We start from the raw sequence: 13,875 nt of genomic DNA, 5'->3' as shown, positions 1-13,875 counted from the left end.
AACAGGAGAGGAGAGGAGCTAATGGAGCTCTCAACAACTAATGGACACATAACCATCGATTATTTATTTATTTATCAATCCCATTTGTTTTCCTCTGGTGGTGCATCCAGCCCATAGCATAGCAGTGCTGCTGGCTCATTCACATAGTAAACAACTTTTTTTTCTTACACAAAGTGAAGGAAGGGGATGGAAGCTGTGTGGGTTTTTTTCCATGTAGAAAATGAAGGTCTTGTTTTGAAGATCTGTGGTCCTCTTCATGGAAAACTTTTCATGTTAATTTGTCATTTGTTTATATAATATATTTATAAAAGTTGTGATGATGCTTTATGGCTACTGTAATATGAGAGTTGCAGTTATTTTAAATTTTATTAGAAATGTGATGTGGCTAAGTGCAATATCCAATTTTAAGAAGCTACAATTGTTTGATGAAGAAAAAATGTGACTAAACAGAATTATAATGAAGCACTGAACTGCTGCAGAGATGCTCCTTGTTTTCTAGATGTAAGAAAACATATTTGTTATAAAAAATGTCACATTATCATTGATTTAGATTAGTTTTTACAGTGAAAATGAAAATTATGATACAAAAGTGATAATTTTCTCTAATCATGAATCATATCACAATGACAATATTGGTCAAAAAATTGCAGTATGATTTGTTTTTTATATCATATTCTCCAGTGTAATACTATAGGAACCTACTAGAATAGAAACCAGTTAGTATGTAACTCCTCTCCTTGGAGATAAGCTGCCATTATTTAAGAGAAGATAGATTTGAAATGAGTGTGAACATTAGTGATTTTGGGAACACCAACCATCATAGTCTGTCTGTTGATGCCTGTATGTTTCTGTTACTGTAAAGTCTTCAGCAACAATACAGCAAGAGAACTTTGAAAGTCAGTCCATAATGTTGGAAAATGTCTGCTTTTTTCACCACTTCTCAAAGAGCAGAGACTGTTTTACTTCTAGTTGTCTCACTGTATATTTCACATCACCGCTGTGTTCTCAAATCACAATTTCCCCTGCATTTCATTAATACAATTAAAGCTTATTTCTCCCTGTCTGTGTCTCTAGATATACATCTCTCTTTCAAACACACACACAGTGTCAGAGATATGTTTAATATGCAGAGACAAGACAGAGAGACATTAATGAGGCGGGGCTTCACCATGGTGACGGCAGGGGTCGTGACCTCAAGGCCGCCACGCCTGGATGGCCTTTATAGGAGAGCTGGGCAATTAGAGTAGAACAAGGGTTGGAGCGGTGTGTGTGTGTGTGTGTGTGAGGGACAGATTCATCAGTTTTTTGTTTGTTTTTATGTATGTGGGTGTGAATTGAGTCAGAATTGGTCTGTGTTTGTTATTCGTAGATGGAGAGCAGCAGATTCTATAGTAGTGTAGCAGGAGCACCTTTTTTACAGGATGCTCCCTCCTCATCATGTTGTTGTTTTGCGTCTTTATGAAACAAGATTGGTGTATTGGGGATGTGAATGAGTGCAGCCAACTGAAACTGGGCCATACTGGCCAGTTCAGGCTGCATGCGCCTTCATCCTCACACGATACACTCATTCTTTGTATAAAAAGTAAACAACTAATATTAGAAACAGTGCTGTGCCATACACAATGTGCAGAAATATTTTCAGCGCCAGTCATTACATTTGTAGATTAGACATAACATATGCCTCACTATTACCTAATTTGACATAATAATTACACTGACCATGATTTTTTTTGCCATTATCTGGAAGCACCAGGCTAATATCTGAATCTATAATATAGTAACTGAACATACCATTTATGTACTTTTTTTTATTTCTCCTCCTCTTCCAGGCTGTTCCTCCAAGTCGTTCAAGCTGTACTCCCCCAAGGAGCCCCCCAACGGTAGCACTTTTCCCCCTTTCCACCCCGGCACCATGCTGGACAGAGACGTGGGGTGAGTTTTATGTCTTTTTTTTTCTGTGTGTTTTTGAGTTTGCTCTGCATGAGGAGTTCACAGTTCCAGCCTTGAGACATCTTCAACAGGTGTTTGTACAACTGCATACCATGTTAATATAGTTTTATAAATCCAGCCTGAACATCATGAGTTTAGTTTCCGCACCAATAGTACAACAACAACAACAACAACAGTAAAATTAACAATGATTAGTATCACTGTTTAAAATTTTAATCATCATTAAAACCGTGTTTTAATACCAAGCTTTGAAAAGCTCATGGTAGATACTGTTCAGTGTCAATGAAAGTGAGTCTCCCAGACACATGCTGCATCAGTGGAAACACTGACATCACAAAGGACAAGGTGCCATTTAACATCATTGAGAGGTTAACAATATAAAACTTGGCGAAATGATTTCAGTGTGTGTATCAGCACTTTTTGAACATTTTCAGCACATTATAGCAACACCATGATAATACTGATAATCATGACGACTTCTTCACTATAATTGTGATATGCAATGTTCTTACCATTTCATTTCTAGTCTGGAAAACATCCACTGATAATTGTTTCACCCTGGCAGCTGGTAGTCTGAACAATCAACTGTATTGAGGAGTACAGATGATGGCAACAACAAGTGGCACTGTATTGTGAATTTGAGTTGCACGGAGAGTGAAATGTCCTGAACAATCACACCAAGATGCCTGTTTCTCTTTGCAGATTTACCAAGAAACCCTAACTCTAACCCTAGTAGATGGTAAACCTAAATTAAGAAAAAATGTCAAATAGGCTATACACAAAATGCTGCCTATAAAGCTAACAAATAAAAACATTCTGCATTATGTTCTATTAAAAACGTTTTCATATAGGCGCACATCTGACAACATAAATGTTGATGCTGATATTAGACCAATAAAGTTGTGACAGGCTAATACTGGGGCGATAATATCAGTCGACCGATATATCAGTCAGGCTCTAAATGTCACATTCCAGAGACAGGTGCAAAATATGAAACATTTCATGGCTTTGTGGCATATAGTTTACCACACATGCTGGTGCAACACTTCTTTTAAAACTGATTCTGAGAAAACTGAGCAAGAAGACTTATTGGTGATGATGACCTGTCAATCTTCTGTCATTTGGTGAAAGATTGATCCAATTGCCAGTGTTACAGTGTGTAGTCCACACCATCCATTATCTTGGCAAATGTCTGTTTATTTATAATTTTTAAAAGTAAAACTGCAGTCCAGCTGTGTGTGGCTTATATTAAATGCTAAAATTCAGTTCAGTAAGGTTAGAGGGTATACCTCTGGAGGATTGTCTGCTGATTCATAGCTTGGCTTATTGCAGTAAGCAAATCAGTTACAGTTGGTGAGTGTGTGTATCTGAGAAGAGTTGTTATTTACTGTCTCCTTGTATCATCCAATTTGTGTCATGTTTGGCTTGCATCCCAGGGTTGTAAAGACAGACAAGCTCCTGGAGGAGGGCATATTAGCACTTTAGCTGAATGTAATAATCTCTCTGTCTCTTGTTTCTCCAGTCCCACCCCAATGTATCCTCCCACATACCTGGAGCCAGGAATAGGGTAAGACTGCCTTATTCCCCATTAACTCTAGCTGGTGTGAAAATGGCACTAATAACACAAGTAAAGATAAGGTCGTGGGAAGTTGTGCTCTTATCTCACTCTTAATAAAGATTTTGCATTTAGTCTGTGAGAAAGCTAAACTAGATAGTGGAACAGCTTTAAAAGTAAGGAGGCTGTAAGAGCTTTAATCTTTACTTATATCTTTCATAATATCACAAGCTAACTGTTCTCTACCCCTGTCCTGCTTTTGTTTTCTCCTCCTTCTGTCCTTCTGTGGTGGACTAGGAGGCACACACCATATGGCAACCAGACAGACTACAGAATATTTGAACTCAACAAACGGCTACAGAACTGGACAGAGGTCTGTAAGCACATACAGTCATACATACCCAGAAACAATCCAATAATTGTGTTTTTAATGGATTATTTTTCCTCTCTACAACCTGTAGGAGTGTGATAACCTGTGGTGGGATGCCTTTACTACAGAATTCTTTGAGGATGACGCCATGTTGACAATTACTTTCTGTCTGGAGGATGGACCCAAACGCTACAGTAAGAAACAGAGTCACTGGAACATATTGCCTCTCTTTTATACATGCAATGCCCCTTTAATCTAAAGTCCTGCAGTCACAAATCAACTTCATACTGTAGCATTTCTCTCTGTCTCATGGCCCTTGTGTTTTCTCTCTTACTCTGAAGCAATTGGCCGGACGTTGATTCCGAGGTACTTCCGGAGTATATTTGAGGGCGGTGCCACTGAGCTCTACTACGTGCTGAAACACCCCAAGGAGTCCTTCCACAATAACTTTGTCTCCCTCGACTGTGATCAGTGCACCATGGTCACTCAGAATGGAAAGCCCATGTTCACACAGGTGTGTGTTTGTTGTCCACTTATTATTGTATCCACCCCTTGTTAAGAAATATGTATGACTTTTTCTGCCATTTATTAATACAGCCCAGAAAACATCTTAGTATAACAGATATTACTGAGAATAAATAGAAAAGGAAAGAAACATTTATAATAAGCATCCACTGATCCACTGATTGATCAATTTGACCTAGACAAACTATAAGAGGTTTCCACTGCACTCTTTAGTCTGTGATACCTAAACAGAAGCCATGCACATTGACAACTCCAGATAGCTGCCAAGACACATTGATAAGAAACTCAAGTTTTCACAAAAACAAGCATTTATTTTGGCTGATACTTCAATTGTGATAAGGCTATGAATTTTAGAGGTAATGACAATTTTTACATCACTATTTGCTTACTTCAACTACATGTCAGTATATAAATGAAACCAATAACACTGACTGCAGTGGCCTCCATGTTTTCTTTTGCATGCTGCGTGTGGTGTCTGATATGGGCGACATTTTAAGGCTAATGTGAACAGCAAAGCAAAAAAAAAAGATCTTAGTAATAAATCAGAATTGAGCACAAAGGTTTGCAGTGTGAAAATGGCCTATTTGTCCTTGCAAAGCAGCTACAAGCCACTTTAAAGTTTGGAGGTCTTGTGATCACCTAGCTTACAACCCTAGTTGTAAACATATGATGTTAGCTTTACATCTGTGGGCAGAGGTGCAGCTTGTACCTGTCTCTGCAAACAGTTCAACGGCTGCGCACTGACTAGAGTCCTCTGAATTGCTGCAGGTGTGTGTAGAAGGGCGCTTGTACCTGGAGTTCATGTTCGACGACATGATGAGGATAAAGACGTGGCACTTCAGCATCAGACAACACCGTGAACTCATCCCCCGCAGTATACTGGCCATGCATGTGAGTGCATACAGAGGGAGTGGAAATGACTACATGTAGCTCACTAATGTGGGTAATGATGGGTGTGCAAGTGTCTGCTTTATAATCTGTCCCCTGTCGATGTCTTAGGCCCAGGACCCACAGATGCTGGACCAGCTGTCCAAAAACATTACAAGATGTGGCCTGTCGAACTCCACCCTTAACTACCTCCGAGTAAGTGGAGCACATTTACAGTATTTTATTTCTAGGAAGATGCTACTCTGGATAATTTTTCTCTTTATTGTGTCTTGATAATCACCTAGTCATAATTAAGCAGGTGGTTTTAATTAAACATTTAATATAATGGGTCTCTTGTTTATGATCCACTGGTGTTTATGTCATCCAAAACAGAGAATTTGAGAGTTATTGATATATTTCAGTTGAGAACAGGGGCTGTTGTCAAATATTCCTTGCTTTCAAATGATTATTACACAAGATAAATGTAACTCTTGAGAACAATATACTGTTGACTGTGATAATTTCCTCTCACAAGCAGGTTTAAAGTCTGTTCAAGATGGTCTATTTTATGAATATATCATCAGTCATCTTTATGATGATTCAGTTAAACCAGATTTTTGCCTCAATTTGTTGAGATGTTAAAGGTACTGTGTAGAGAGTTCTTTTTTTACCAGTGTTGATACTGTAGTAGGGCTGGGAATGATATGTCAAGATTATATGTATCATATCATGAGACTAGATATCGTGTCAGATTGTGGATGTCATTATATCATGATATAGCAGAGGTCGTGACTTTTCCAGGTTTTAACAGCTGAACCTACCAGACTGTTGTAGCTGTTCAATTACTCACTTTTACCCACTTAGTCATTATATCCATGCTACTGATGATATTTATCATAAATTAATTGTCTTAATAATTTGTGAAAGCACCAATGGTTATTCCTCCAATATTAATAGATATCAATAGAGATATTATTTTGAGAATTTTCTGTAGATTTTTTTTTTTTGGCTTTTTGCCTTAATTATGATAGGACAGCTGAAGATATGACAGGAAGGAGGGCAGAGAGGGGATGACGTGCAGCAAATGCTGCAGAGGACTTACAGCCTCAATACATGGTGCACACGCTCTACCAACTGAGCCATAGGGCCGCCCATATTATTTTAGATGTATTTGTATATTGTAGAATAGCCCAAAAATGTCAGTATTTTCACCACACAGGTTTGACTGAAATTGCAAGTCCAGCTGTGTGGCATGTACAGGGCACGCTGTTTGGGCGGGCACCTTTAGTGTTCCCTGCACTTCAGTGAAAAAAAATTAGTTTCACTTTTTGCTTACCAATTTGAAGGCAAACAAATGTGATATTAAATTTTCATTTAATATCAATATTCATAAAATAGAAGAAGCACCAATATCCAGTTAAAATGTGTTCTTTTGGTCCAATGTAGTAATACAATTCCGTATTGATTTGGAGTCACTGGATCACTTGACATGGAAGCTATTTAATGTCAGTAATAAGATGTTTAAAACAACATTACACTTGTATCATTCAAATGTTAATTTATTAATGGTCCCTAAGTACCTCTGTATTTAAAAACAAGGGCTCAGATGTAAGACAACATCATCTGAGGGTGTTTTCATACCTGTAGGTAGGTTCATTTGGTCTTTTTTGATTTTTTGGTATTATCAGACCACAGATTGACTGCATATCATGAATAATGACTTAACAAGAAGAAACAGGATGTACCATAATGTTATGAGGCTTATTACTGTGGAATCGCTGTCACACACTTTTTAGTGGACTTGACAAAGTGCACAGAACAGGATACAAGAACCGCAGTTTGAACAGCTTTTGACCTATTAAACTGGTTAAATATTTGCACTTATGTGTGTATGTATTTTCTAAATGATTTGCCAAGTCCCGACCTACTGAGGTTCCTATACAGTCCTGTTTCCATCTGTAACTTCAGCTAAACCACTTTTACTCCAAACAAATTTTCGTTTGCCTCACAATCTCAATCTATAACATTTTTTGCCGTAATTTTTAACAAAGGTGGTGGCCAATAATACAAAGGTGGGAGGCACCTTTGTAATTAGATAGGCAGGGAAAACTCTGTGGCCTTACTGTTACCAAATATTACCATATTACTCATTACTACTGGCATTTCAACAAGCAGTATTGTTACATTTAGAATCCCACTTAAGCTTGGGCAGTATAAAGGTATTACATTATACCAGAGTATTAACAAATCTGGACAGTACCATTTTCAATACCATCATAAATACAGACACTTCTCTTTCTATTAAAGTGATGGGGAGACACTGTATTGTGGTGTGCAGTTTAAGTCACCAGGGGTCAGTGTCTGCACGGCAGTGCATCTGAACTGACCAACTTTCACAAGAAGAAAAAACATGGTATCTTGGTGATAAAATTTTACAATTAACTATATAAAAGAAGAAAAATGTCTCTGCCTCTGTTGTGGATTATGTTAAATTCAATTCTGTTGAAAAAGGTGAGCTAACAAACACTGCAGACTACTGACTGGTCAGAGTAGCAGTTTGTTTCGAGTGTTTAAGTTTAGTGAGCATTACAGAGGGAGAGGGGCAGACTAATTACTGTCTACAGTGACAGAGTTACAGTTAATGATGCACATTAACTGTAACTATGAGTGGAGGGAAAGGTGAGCAGTGAAGTTGTCAATGTGGCAGAATATGTACAGAGACGGTGCTGTAAATGTACAATTTAGGTTTGACTTTGTCAGTGACTAAAGGCTGCAGCTTCTCAAGACAGAAGTGGAGCTCCTGTGTGTGCACATGTGTTTCCTAGTTGTGGGAGTTGTACAGCTATGACGACCAGCTCCGCCTACGTTGTGGGAGTATTAAGCACAGTGGAGTAAAGTGTAGTTGAGTCGTTCTACACAGATGCTGTCATAATACCATATACCCCACTAAAATGTAAAGAGAGGATGGAGGTATGAAAAAATGGTTATCACCCAAGCCTAAGTCCCACCATAGTCTTGTTGCTCTATTTGGAGTCAAAAACATGACTAGATGGTGTGTGGCCAGAGGCCTCTGCTCAAAATTAGATTTTGACAATTTGGCTGTTTTATGAGCCTGTACAGTCATCGTAGTCAAAGAGTCATATTATAGTTCTCACCTGATACTAGCAATCAAAATATACTGCCTGACTGTGTGCATGTGGAGTTCTACACAGTTCAAATGCAGTCAACAACACCGCCTCAAGTCCATTTGCCTCCTGTATTTTATTATCAGGTTTTCCGATCAGAGAATTTCAAGTCCACAGATGAAGTCATTTGTGCAGAACACCAGCTGATAATCACGGTGCTCGATCAATTGGAGCATCTCTAATGATCTTAAGCACTGTGTAATCTCTAACCTGCTGTCTCTTTGTTCCCTCCTCCAGCTGTGTGTGATTCTGGAGCCCATGCAGGAGCTGATGTCCAGACACAAGACATACAGCCTCAGCCCCAGAGACTGCCTCAAGACCTGCCTCTTCCAGAAATGGCAGAGGATGGTGGCACCACCAGGTGGGTGAGCAGCACGCACAGACAGAAGCACATGCAGGCACATAAACCATTATGGCGAATATATTTGTAACACTTTCCCTTCTTCCCGTCTCTGCAGCTGAGCCATCAAGACAGGCCCCCAACAAACGGCGGAAGCGTAAGATGTCTGGTGGCAGCACTATCAGTGGTGGAGGAGGAACTAATAATAACAACAACAACAAAAAGAAGAGCCCCGGCAGTGGCTTCCCTCTGTCCAGCCAAGTTCCAGTGAGTACATCACCGCTACCTAGTGTTGATACTCTGCCATTACACCTCCAACAGAAACACAACCAACATGTTCACTGGAGCTGCAACAATTAGTCGATTAATCGATCAAGTCAATCAAAAGCAAATTAGTTGCCAAGTAATTTGATAATTAATTATTTGTTTCAGTCATTTTTCAAGTAGAAATGTCAAACATTTGTTGATTCCAGCTTCTTATATGTAAGGGTTTGCTGCTTTTCATTGTAATTTCTGATAGTAAATGAAGAGTCTTAAGATTTTTGGACTGTTGATTGGACAGAAGAATCAATTTGAAGTTGTCACTTTTTTTTTACATGACTTACAGATTTACCAATTCATTGTGAAGATTACTGGCGGATTAATCAGTAAAAAGAATTGCTAGTTGCACCCCTAATGTTCACAGATAAATTACTACGTTGTTTCATTGAAGGAAGCTCACATGATGTCACAATAGAAACCAAAACAAGACACAGTGAAATAAAATGTTACAAAAGTGTTGTGCGGGGTTGAAATTATGATGCACTCCAAGTAGGCCTGCCACTTATTTTTTTTATTATTGATCATTTTCTTGAGTAGTTGACAAGTTCTTTTGTCTATTAAATGTCAGAAACAATAAAACAAAACAAAACATTGATCAGTTTCCCAAAGCTCAAGATGACATCGTCATATCTTGATTTGTCCACAACCCAAAGATATTCAGTTTACTGTCATAGAGGAGTAAAGAAACCAGAAAATATGTTTATTTATGAAACTAGATTCAGAGAATTTTGACTTTTTTCCTTAGAAAATTTCTCAGACTGAGTAACTGATCATCAAAGAAGTTGGCGATTAATTTAGTAGCTTAATCCTTGCTTCCTTAACTCTCTAACTCTAAAGTGCTATTCTTCACCAGAAAAAAAATGTTATGTAATGCAATATGTCATACAGTACAGTGTTAAATGGCCTATAACAAGTATTCCTCTAAGATTTTTTTTTTATTTAAAGTGAAAATGAATATCTGCATTATGAATACATAACACTCTTAAATTACATAATTATTATAATTAAATGATCACAAATGCAGCCAGTTTTAAAAAGTTAGATAAGTTGAATGGAGATTACTTGATTGTAATCAAGGTGTGACGAGTGTTTTAGAAATAAACAAAAATATATCATGAAGGTCTAACAGTAGGTTGGTCAGAAACCTACACCATTGTATACATTGTAAACAAAACAAAATATTGTGATAGACTTAACTGGAAGTACTAATGAGGGAAAGGATACAGGAACTGTTAAGAAACATTAAATACAGTACCTCTTTAAAAAAACAGTCATGACAGTAGGGCCAGTTTTTGAGAGAAGACATGTAAGAGTTGATGGCACTAAGACGAAAGTATGGTTTAAACAGACCAGTCTGAGTGTTTTGGCTGTTATATTAAATGCAGTGTTTGATACACATCATATAATGTGTATCAACAGAAACACTGCCATGGCTGCACCATCAGGCTGCACGATGGGCTTGTCAAAATATCCTTAGATGTGTAGGGTAAATTTACTTTAGTGCATAACTAGGGCTGACAGAGTTTTCCACCATTTGATGGTTTAGTGGCACTCTTTTAATCATCCTCATCTGCTATGGTTTAATTGCACCTGAGTGGAGAATCAGTGCCACCAACTGCATATCTCAAGGCACATAACTGCTAATATTAGCATAACGACAGGGGATGGAAATGCACAATACTTTGTGATTTCTGACATGGATGTGTCCTGTTTTGGCCACAAGATTATTGGTGCCCGTCTTTATCAGTATGTCTATGTGTATTTCAGACATTGTATATTTAAGTTATTATTTATGCTGTATCTGCTTTGTACATTTTTTGTTTTCAAAGCCCAAAAGCCAAACCAAAATGTATTAAGCTTAGACTATAATAGTGTTCTAAAATGAATTCATTGTCAGCTAAATTTCACAATTGTGACAGCTAGAGCTGCACCTAAAGATTATTTTCATAGTTGATTAATTGGTCAATTATTTTTTCAATTAATCAATTTATAGCTGTTTGCCAATACGATGTCAGAAAATGTTGAAAATGTTGAACATTGTTTCCCAAATCGCAAGATGACATCTTCAATTGTCTTGTTTTGGCAATTAATAATGAATTACTCGATTGATCAATGCAGCACTAGTGACATCCCTGTTCACAAGAGGAGATCAGTTCACCTTCTTATACATGAGTCATTCCTCTTCATTAAACAACATATTAATTGTCCCACGCCGGTTTCTCGTCTCTGCAGGATGTGATGGTGGTGGGCGAGCCCACGCTGATGGGAGGGGAGTTTGGTGACGAAGACGAGCGCCTGATCACACGGCTGGAGAACACGCAGTTTGATGCGGCCAACGGCATCGATGACGAGGACAGCTTCAACAACTCTCCGGCGCTGGGCTCCAACTCGCCCTGGAACAACAAGGCCCCCTCCAGCCAGGAGAGCAAGAGCGACAACCCCACCTCACAGGCATCGCAGTAGAGCCCAGAGCCCCGCGACCTCGACACAAACCCCTCTCTGTCACTCCTCAAAGCCCTCCCCTCAGCCCAATCCCACCCCTCATCAGCCATGAGTACAACAGCAAACGCCAACCCAGACATCAGTGTAGAGCTCTGATTCATCACACACAGGTGGCCCGAGGGAGCTCAGTGCGTCACTGACACTGACCTCTCCATAACCCCCCCCCCTTTCCTCATCTCACACGCAAAATGTCCCATCCGCTCTCGCTAATTTTCAGTTTGGACACTGACCGGGGTAGATGTGACCGAGGAAACGCGGGGAGAACTGTGCACACTAAAATATCCATTCTGAAGTTCACATGTAGGAAGTGGCGGGGGGTGGAAGGGGTGTTGGCAGCGGGGCTTTGAAATGGTGGCGAGTTGCTTAGGGACCACTTGTCCACCCATCCTCTAAACATGACTCTCAATTCTGGTTCGCGCTCTGTTGACACACGTCACTTGTAATGTTTCTTAATAGAGTATATGTGTGTGTGTTTGTGTGTGTGTGTGCGCCTGTGTGCACGTGTGTGTGCGAGGAGAGAAAAGAGGCAGTCTGAGCTTATTTGTGGCTTTGTTGAAGCAGACGGACCAGAGTTTAGAGTCAGTCTATAAAACCATTGAAATTCACACACTAGTAGGAGAGCTGAAATGTGGCACTAGGGAAACTTCATACACACGTAGATAAACACACACTAGACACACACACACACACACACACACACACACACAAATAAACCTAATGATTGAAGGATTTTGAGTCCCCTAGTGCCCGAGCCATCTCTGATTAGACTACAATGGATGCAGTCTTTTAAACAGAGAGCATTTACAACACATACACACATACACACACAGTTACACATTTTAAGAGTTTTTATACAGTATATATTTCCCTAGAATGTTTTTTAATTTGTATTAAACGCCTTCATTTCAATTGTTACTTTTTTATTTTCTACCAATACTGAAAAGCTACAGACCAAGGAGCAACACAGGACTTTTATCCCTCCCCCCTCTAAAATATATTGTTTTTATCTTTTATGTTTATAAAAGAGAAATAATTTAGTGTGGATGTTTTTATTTTGTCTTTTTGTTCCTTTTTTTGGAGATTTAAATTTTTGTGTATTTGTGCTTGTATATTTAAGGTAGTAGCAAAGTTCTGTCTGACTGTAATAAAATGTATTCTTACTTAGATTTACCTAAAGCCATCCCGATCTAATGTAAAGAAACAAAAATAGGAAAAAGGAGAAAAAAACACTCATGAAACCCGTCCCCTCTTATCTTCCCACCTGCTCTTTTCCTCCTCCTCCCTCTTTTTTAAAACTTGTGTAAATTAAATTACAAAACCCCCCGGGGGTACAATGGCACCATGGAGTGATGATTTTACTGTTTCATTTGATTTCTTTTATATTTATTTTGGAAGTTTTAGAAATCCACTCATGTATTTCATCTATACAGGAAGTGATTTGTCACTTAACATTAATCACAATTTTGTGTACTGCTACTTTCAACCTGATGTCAAGTGAATGTGTTCACTGAATTCTAGTTAACCAGTGAATTCCATGTTTCATCACCGGCTAAAAGAGAGATTTTGTTATTAGTTTTTGTTTAAATTCCCTTCATTTGTGCAGTGTCCTTCATGACCAACAGAATGATACCATCAAACATCTTCTAAAGCCAGCTTATACATTAAGTTCAGTCGGCACATTTGGTAGCAATGCTGAGTCTGTAAAGTCTGATTAAAAACAGCTGAAGCGCTGTTTATTGTTTTGTACATTTCCATTTCATTACAGTTGATTCCACAAACAGTTTTGATTGAGTTTAAATGGTGACTTGTACCTTCTCCAATCCCTGTAGAAAAATCATCGTTTGATATATATTTTTTTGATTTGGTTAGTTTCTGCCCTTGATAATTAATGTATGGTACCAATAAAAAGATACATTTTCACTTTAAAAGATTCTGTACTTTGCGATTTTTGTAATTATTGCCACACAGCTGATCCATCAAGTTTGTGTAGATTGCTTTGGTGTGAGCTGCAGAGTTTTGGAGATCAGTTGTAGAAATATCTGAATTCTCTCAAGTATAATGGGACAAAATTGCCCTTAGCTTGTGGTGCAATGTGTGTGTCTTTCCAGAAATTGTGACCTGGTTACTCAAGATAATCCTAGACGTTGGTGTGAGCAGTTTAATTGCAACTACTTTCTGTCTACCGAACACCAACCGTATCACTGTACAGAAGGAGGTGTGTATCTACAGGACAAGAGGTTCGTGGTTGTGACAGCGGGGG

General features: G+C 38.6%; 1 protein-coding gene across 3 annotated transcripts in view; it reads left to right on the top strand.

Moving 5' to 3' along the window:
* Nucleotides 1–13,543, top strand: part of ldb1b (LIM-domain binding 1b) — a 34,729-nt gene extending 21,186 nt beyond the window's left edge. For all 3 annotated transcript variants that reach the window (XM_084715979.1, XM_084715978.1, XM_084715980.1), the window contains exons 2-11: nt 1,830–1,932; nt 3,473–3,517; nt 3,803–3,878; nt 3,967–4,069; nt 4,217–4,389; nt 5,169–5,291; nt 5,400–5,483; nt 8,690–8,813; nt 8,911–9,059; nt 11,346–13,543. In XM_084715979.1, the coding sequence (XP_084572105.1) occupies nt 1,830–1,932; nt 3,473–3,517; nt 3,803–3,878; nt 3,967–4,069; nt 4,217–4,389; nt 5,169–5,291; nt 5,400–5,483; nt 8,690–8,813; nt 8,911–9,059; nt 11,346–11,576 (1,211 nt within the window). In that variant the 3' untranslated portion in view covers nt 11,577–13,543. The remainder of the gene's footprint in view (nt 1–1,829; nt 1,933–3,472; nt 3,518–3,802; nt 3,879–3,966; nt 4,070–4,216; nt 4,390–5,168; nt 5,292–5,399; nt 5,484–8,689; nt 8,814–8,910; nt 9,060–11,345) is intronic.
* The last annotated feature ends 332 nt before the right edge of the window (nt 13,544–13,875 follow it).

The sequence above is a fragment of the Lutjanus erythropterus genome, chromosome 3 (genome assembly GCF_056507025.1).
Source record: "Lutjanus erythropterus isolate fLutEry1 chromosome 3, fLutEry1.hap2, whole genome shotgun sequence".
In the NCBI taxonomy this organism is placed as follows: domain Eukaryota; kingdom Metazoa; phylum Chordata; class Actinopteri; order Lutjaniformes; family Lutjanidae; genus Lutjanus; species Lutjanus erythropterus.
The sequence above is the reverse complement of the archived record's forward strand: the minus strand, read 5'-3'. Positions and strand labels throughout refer to the sequence as shown.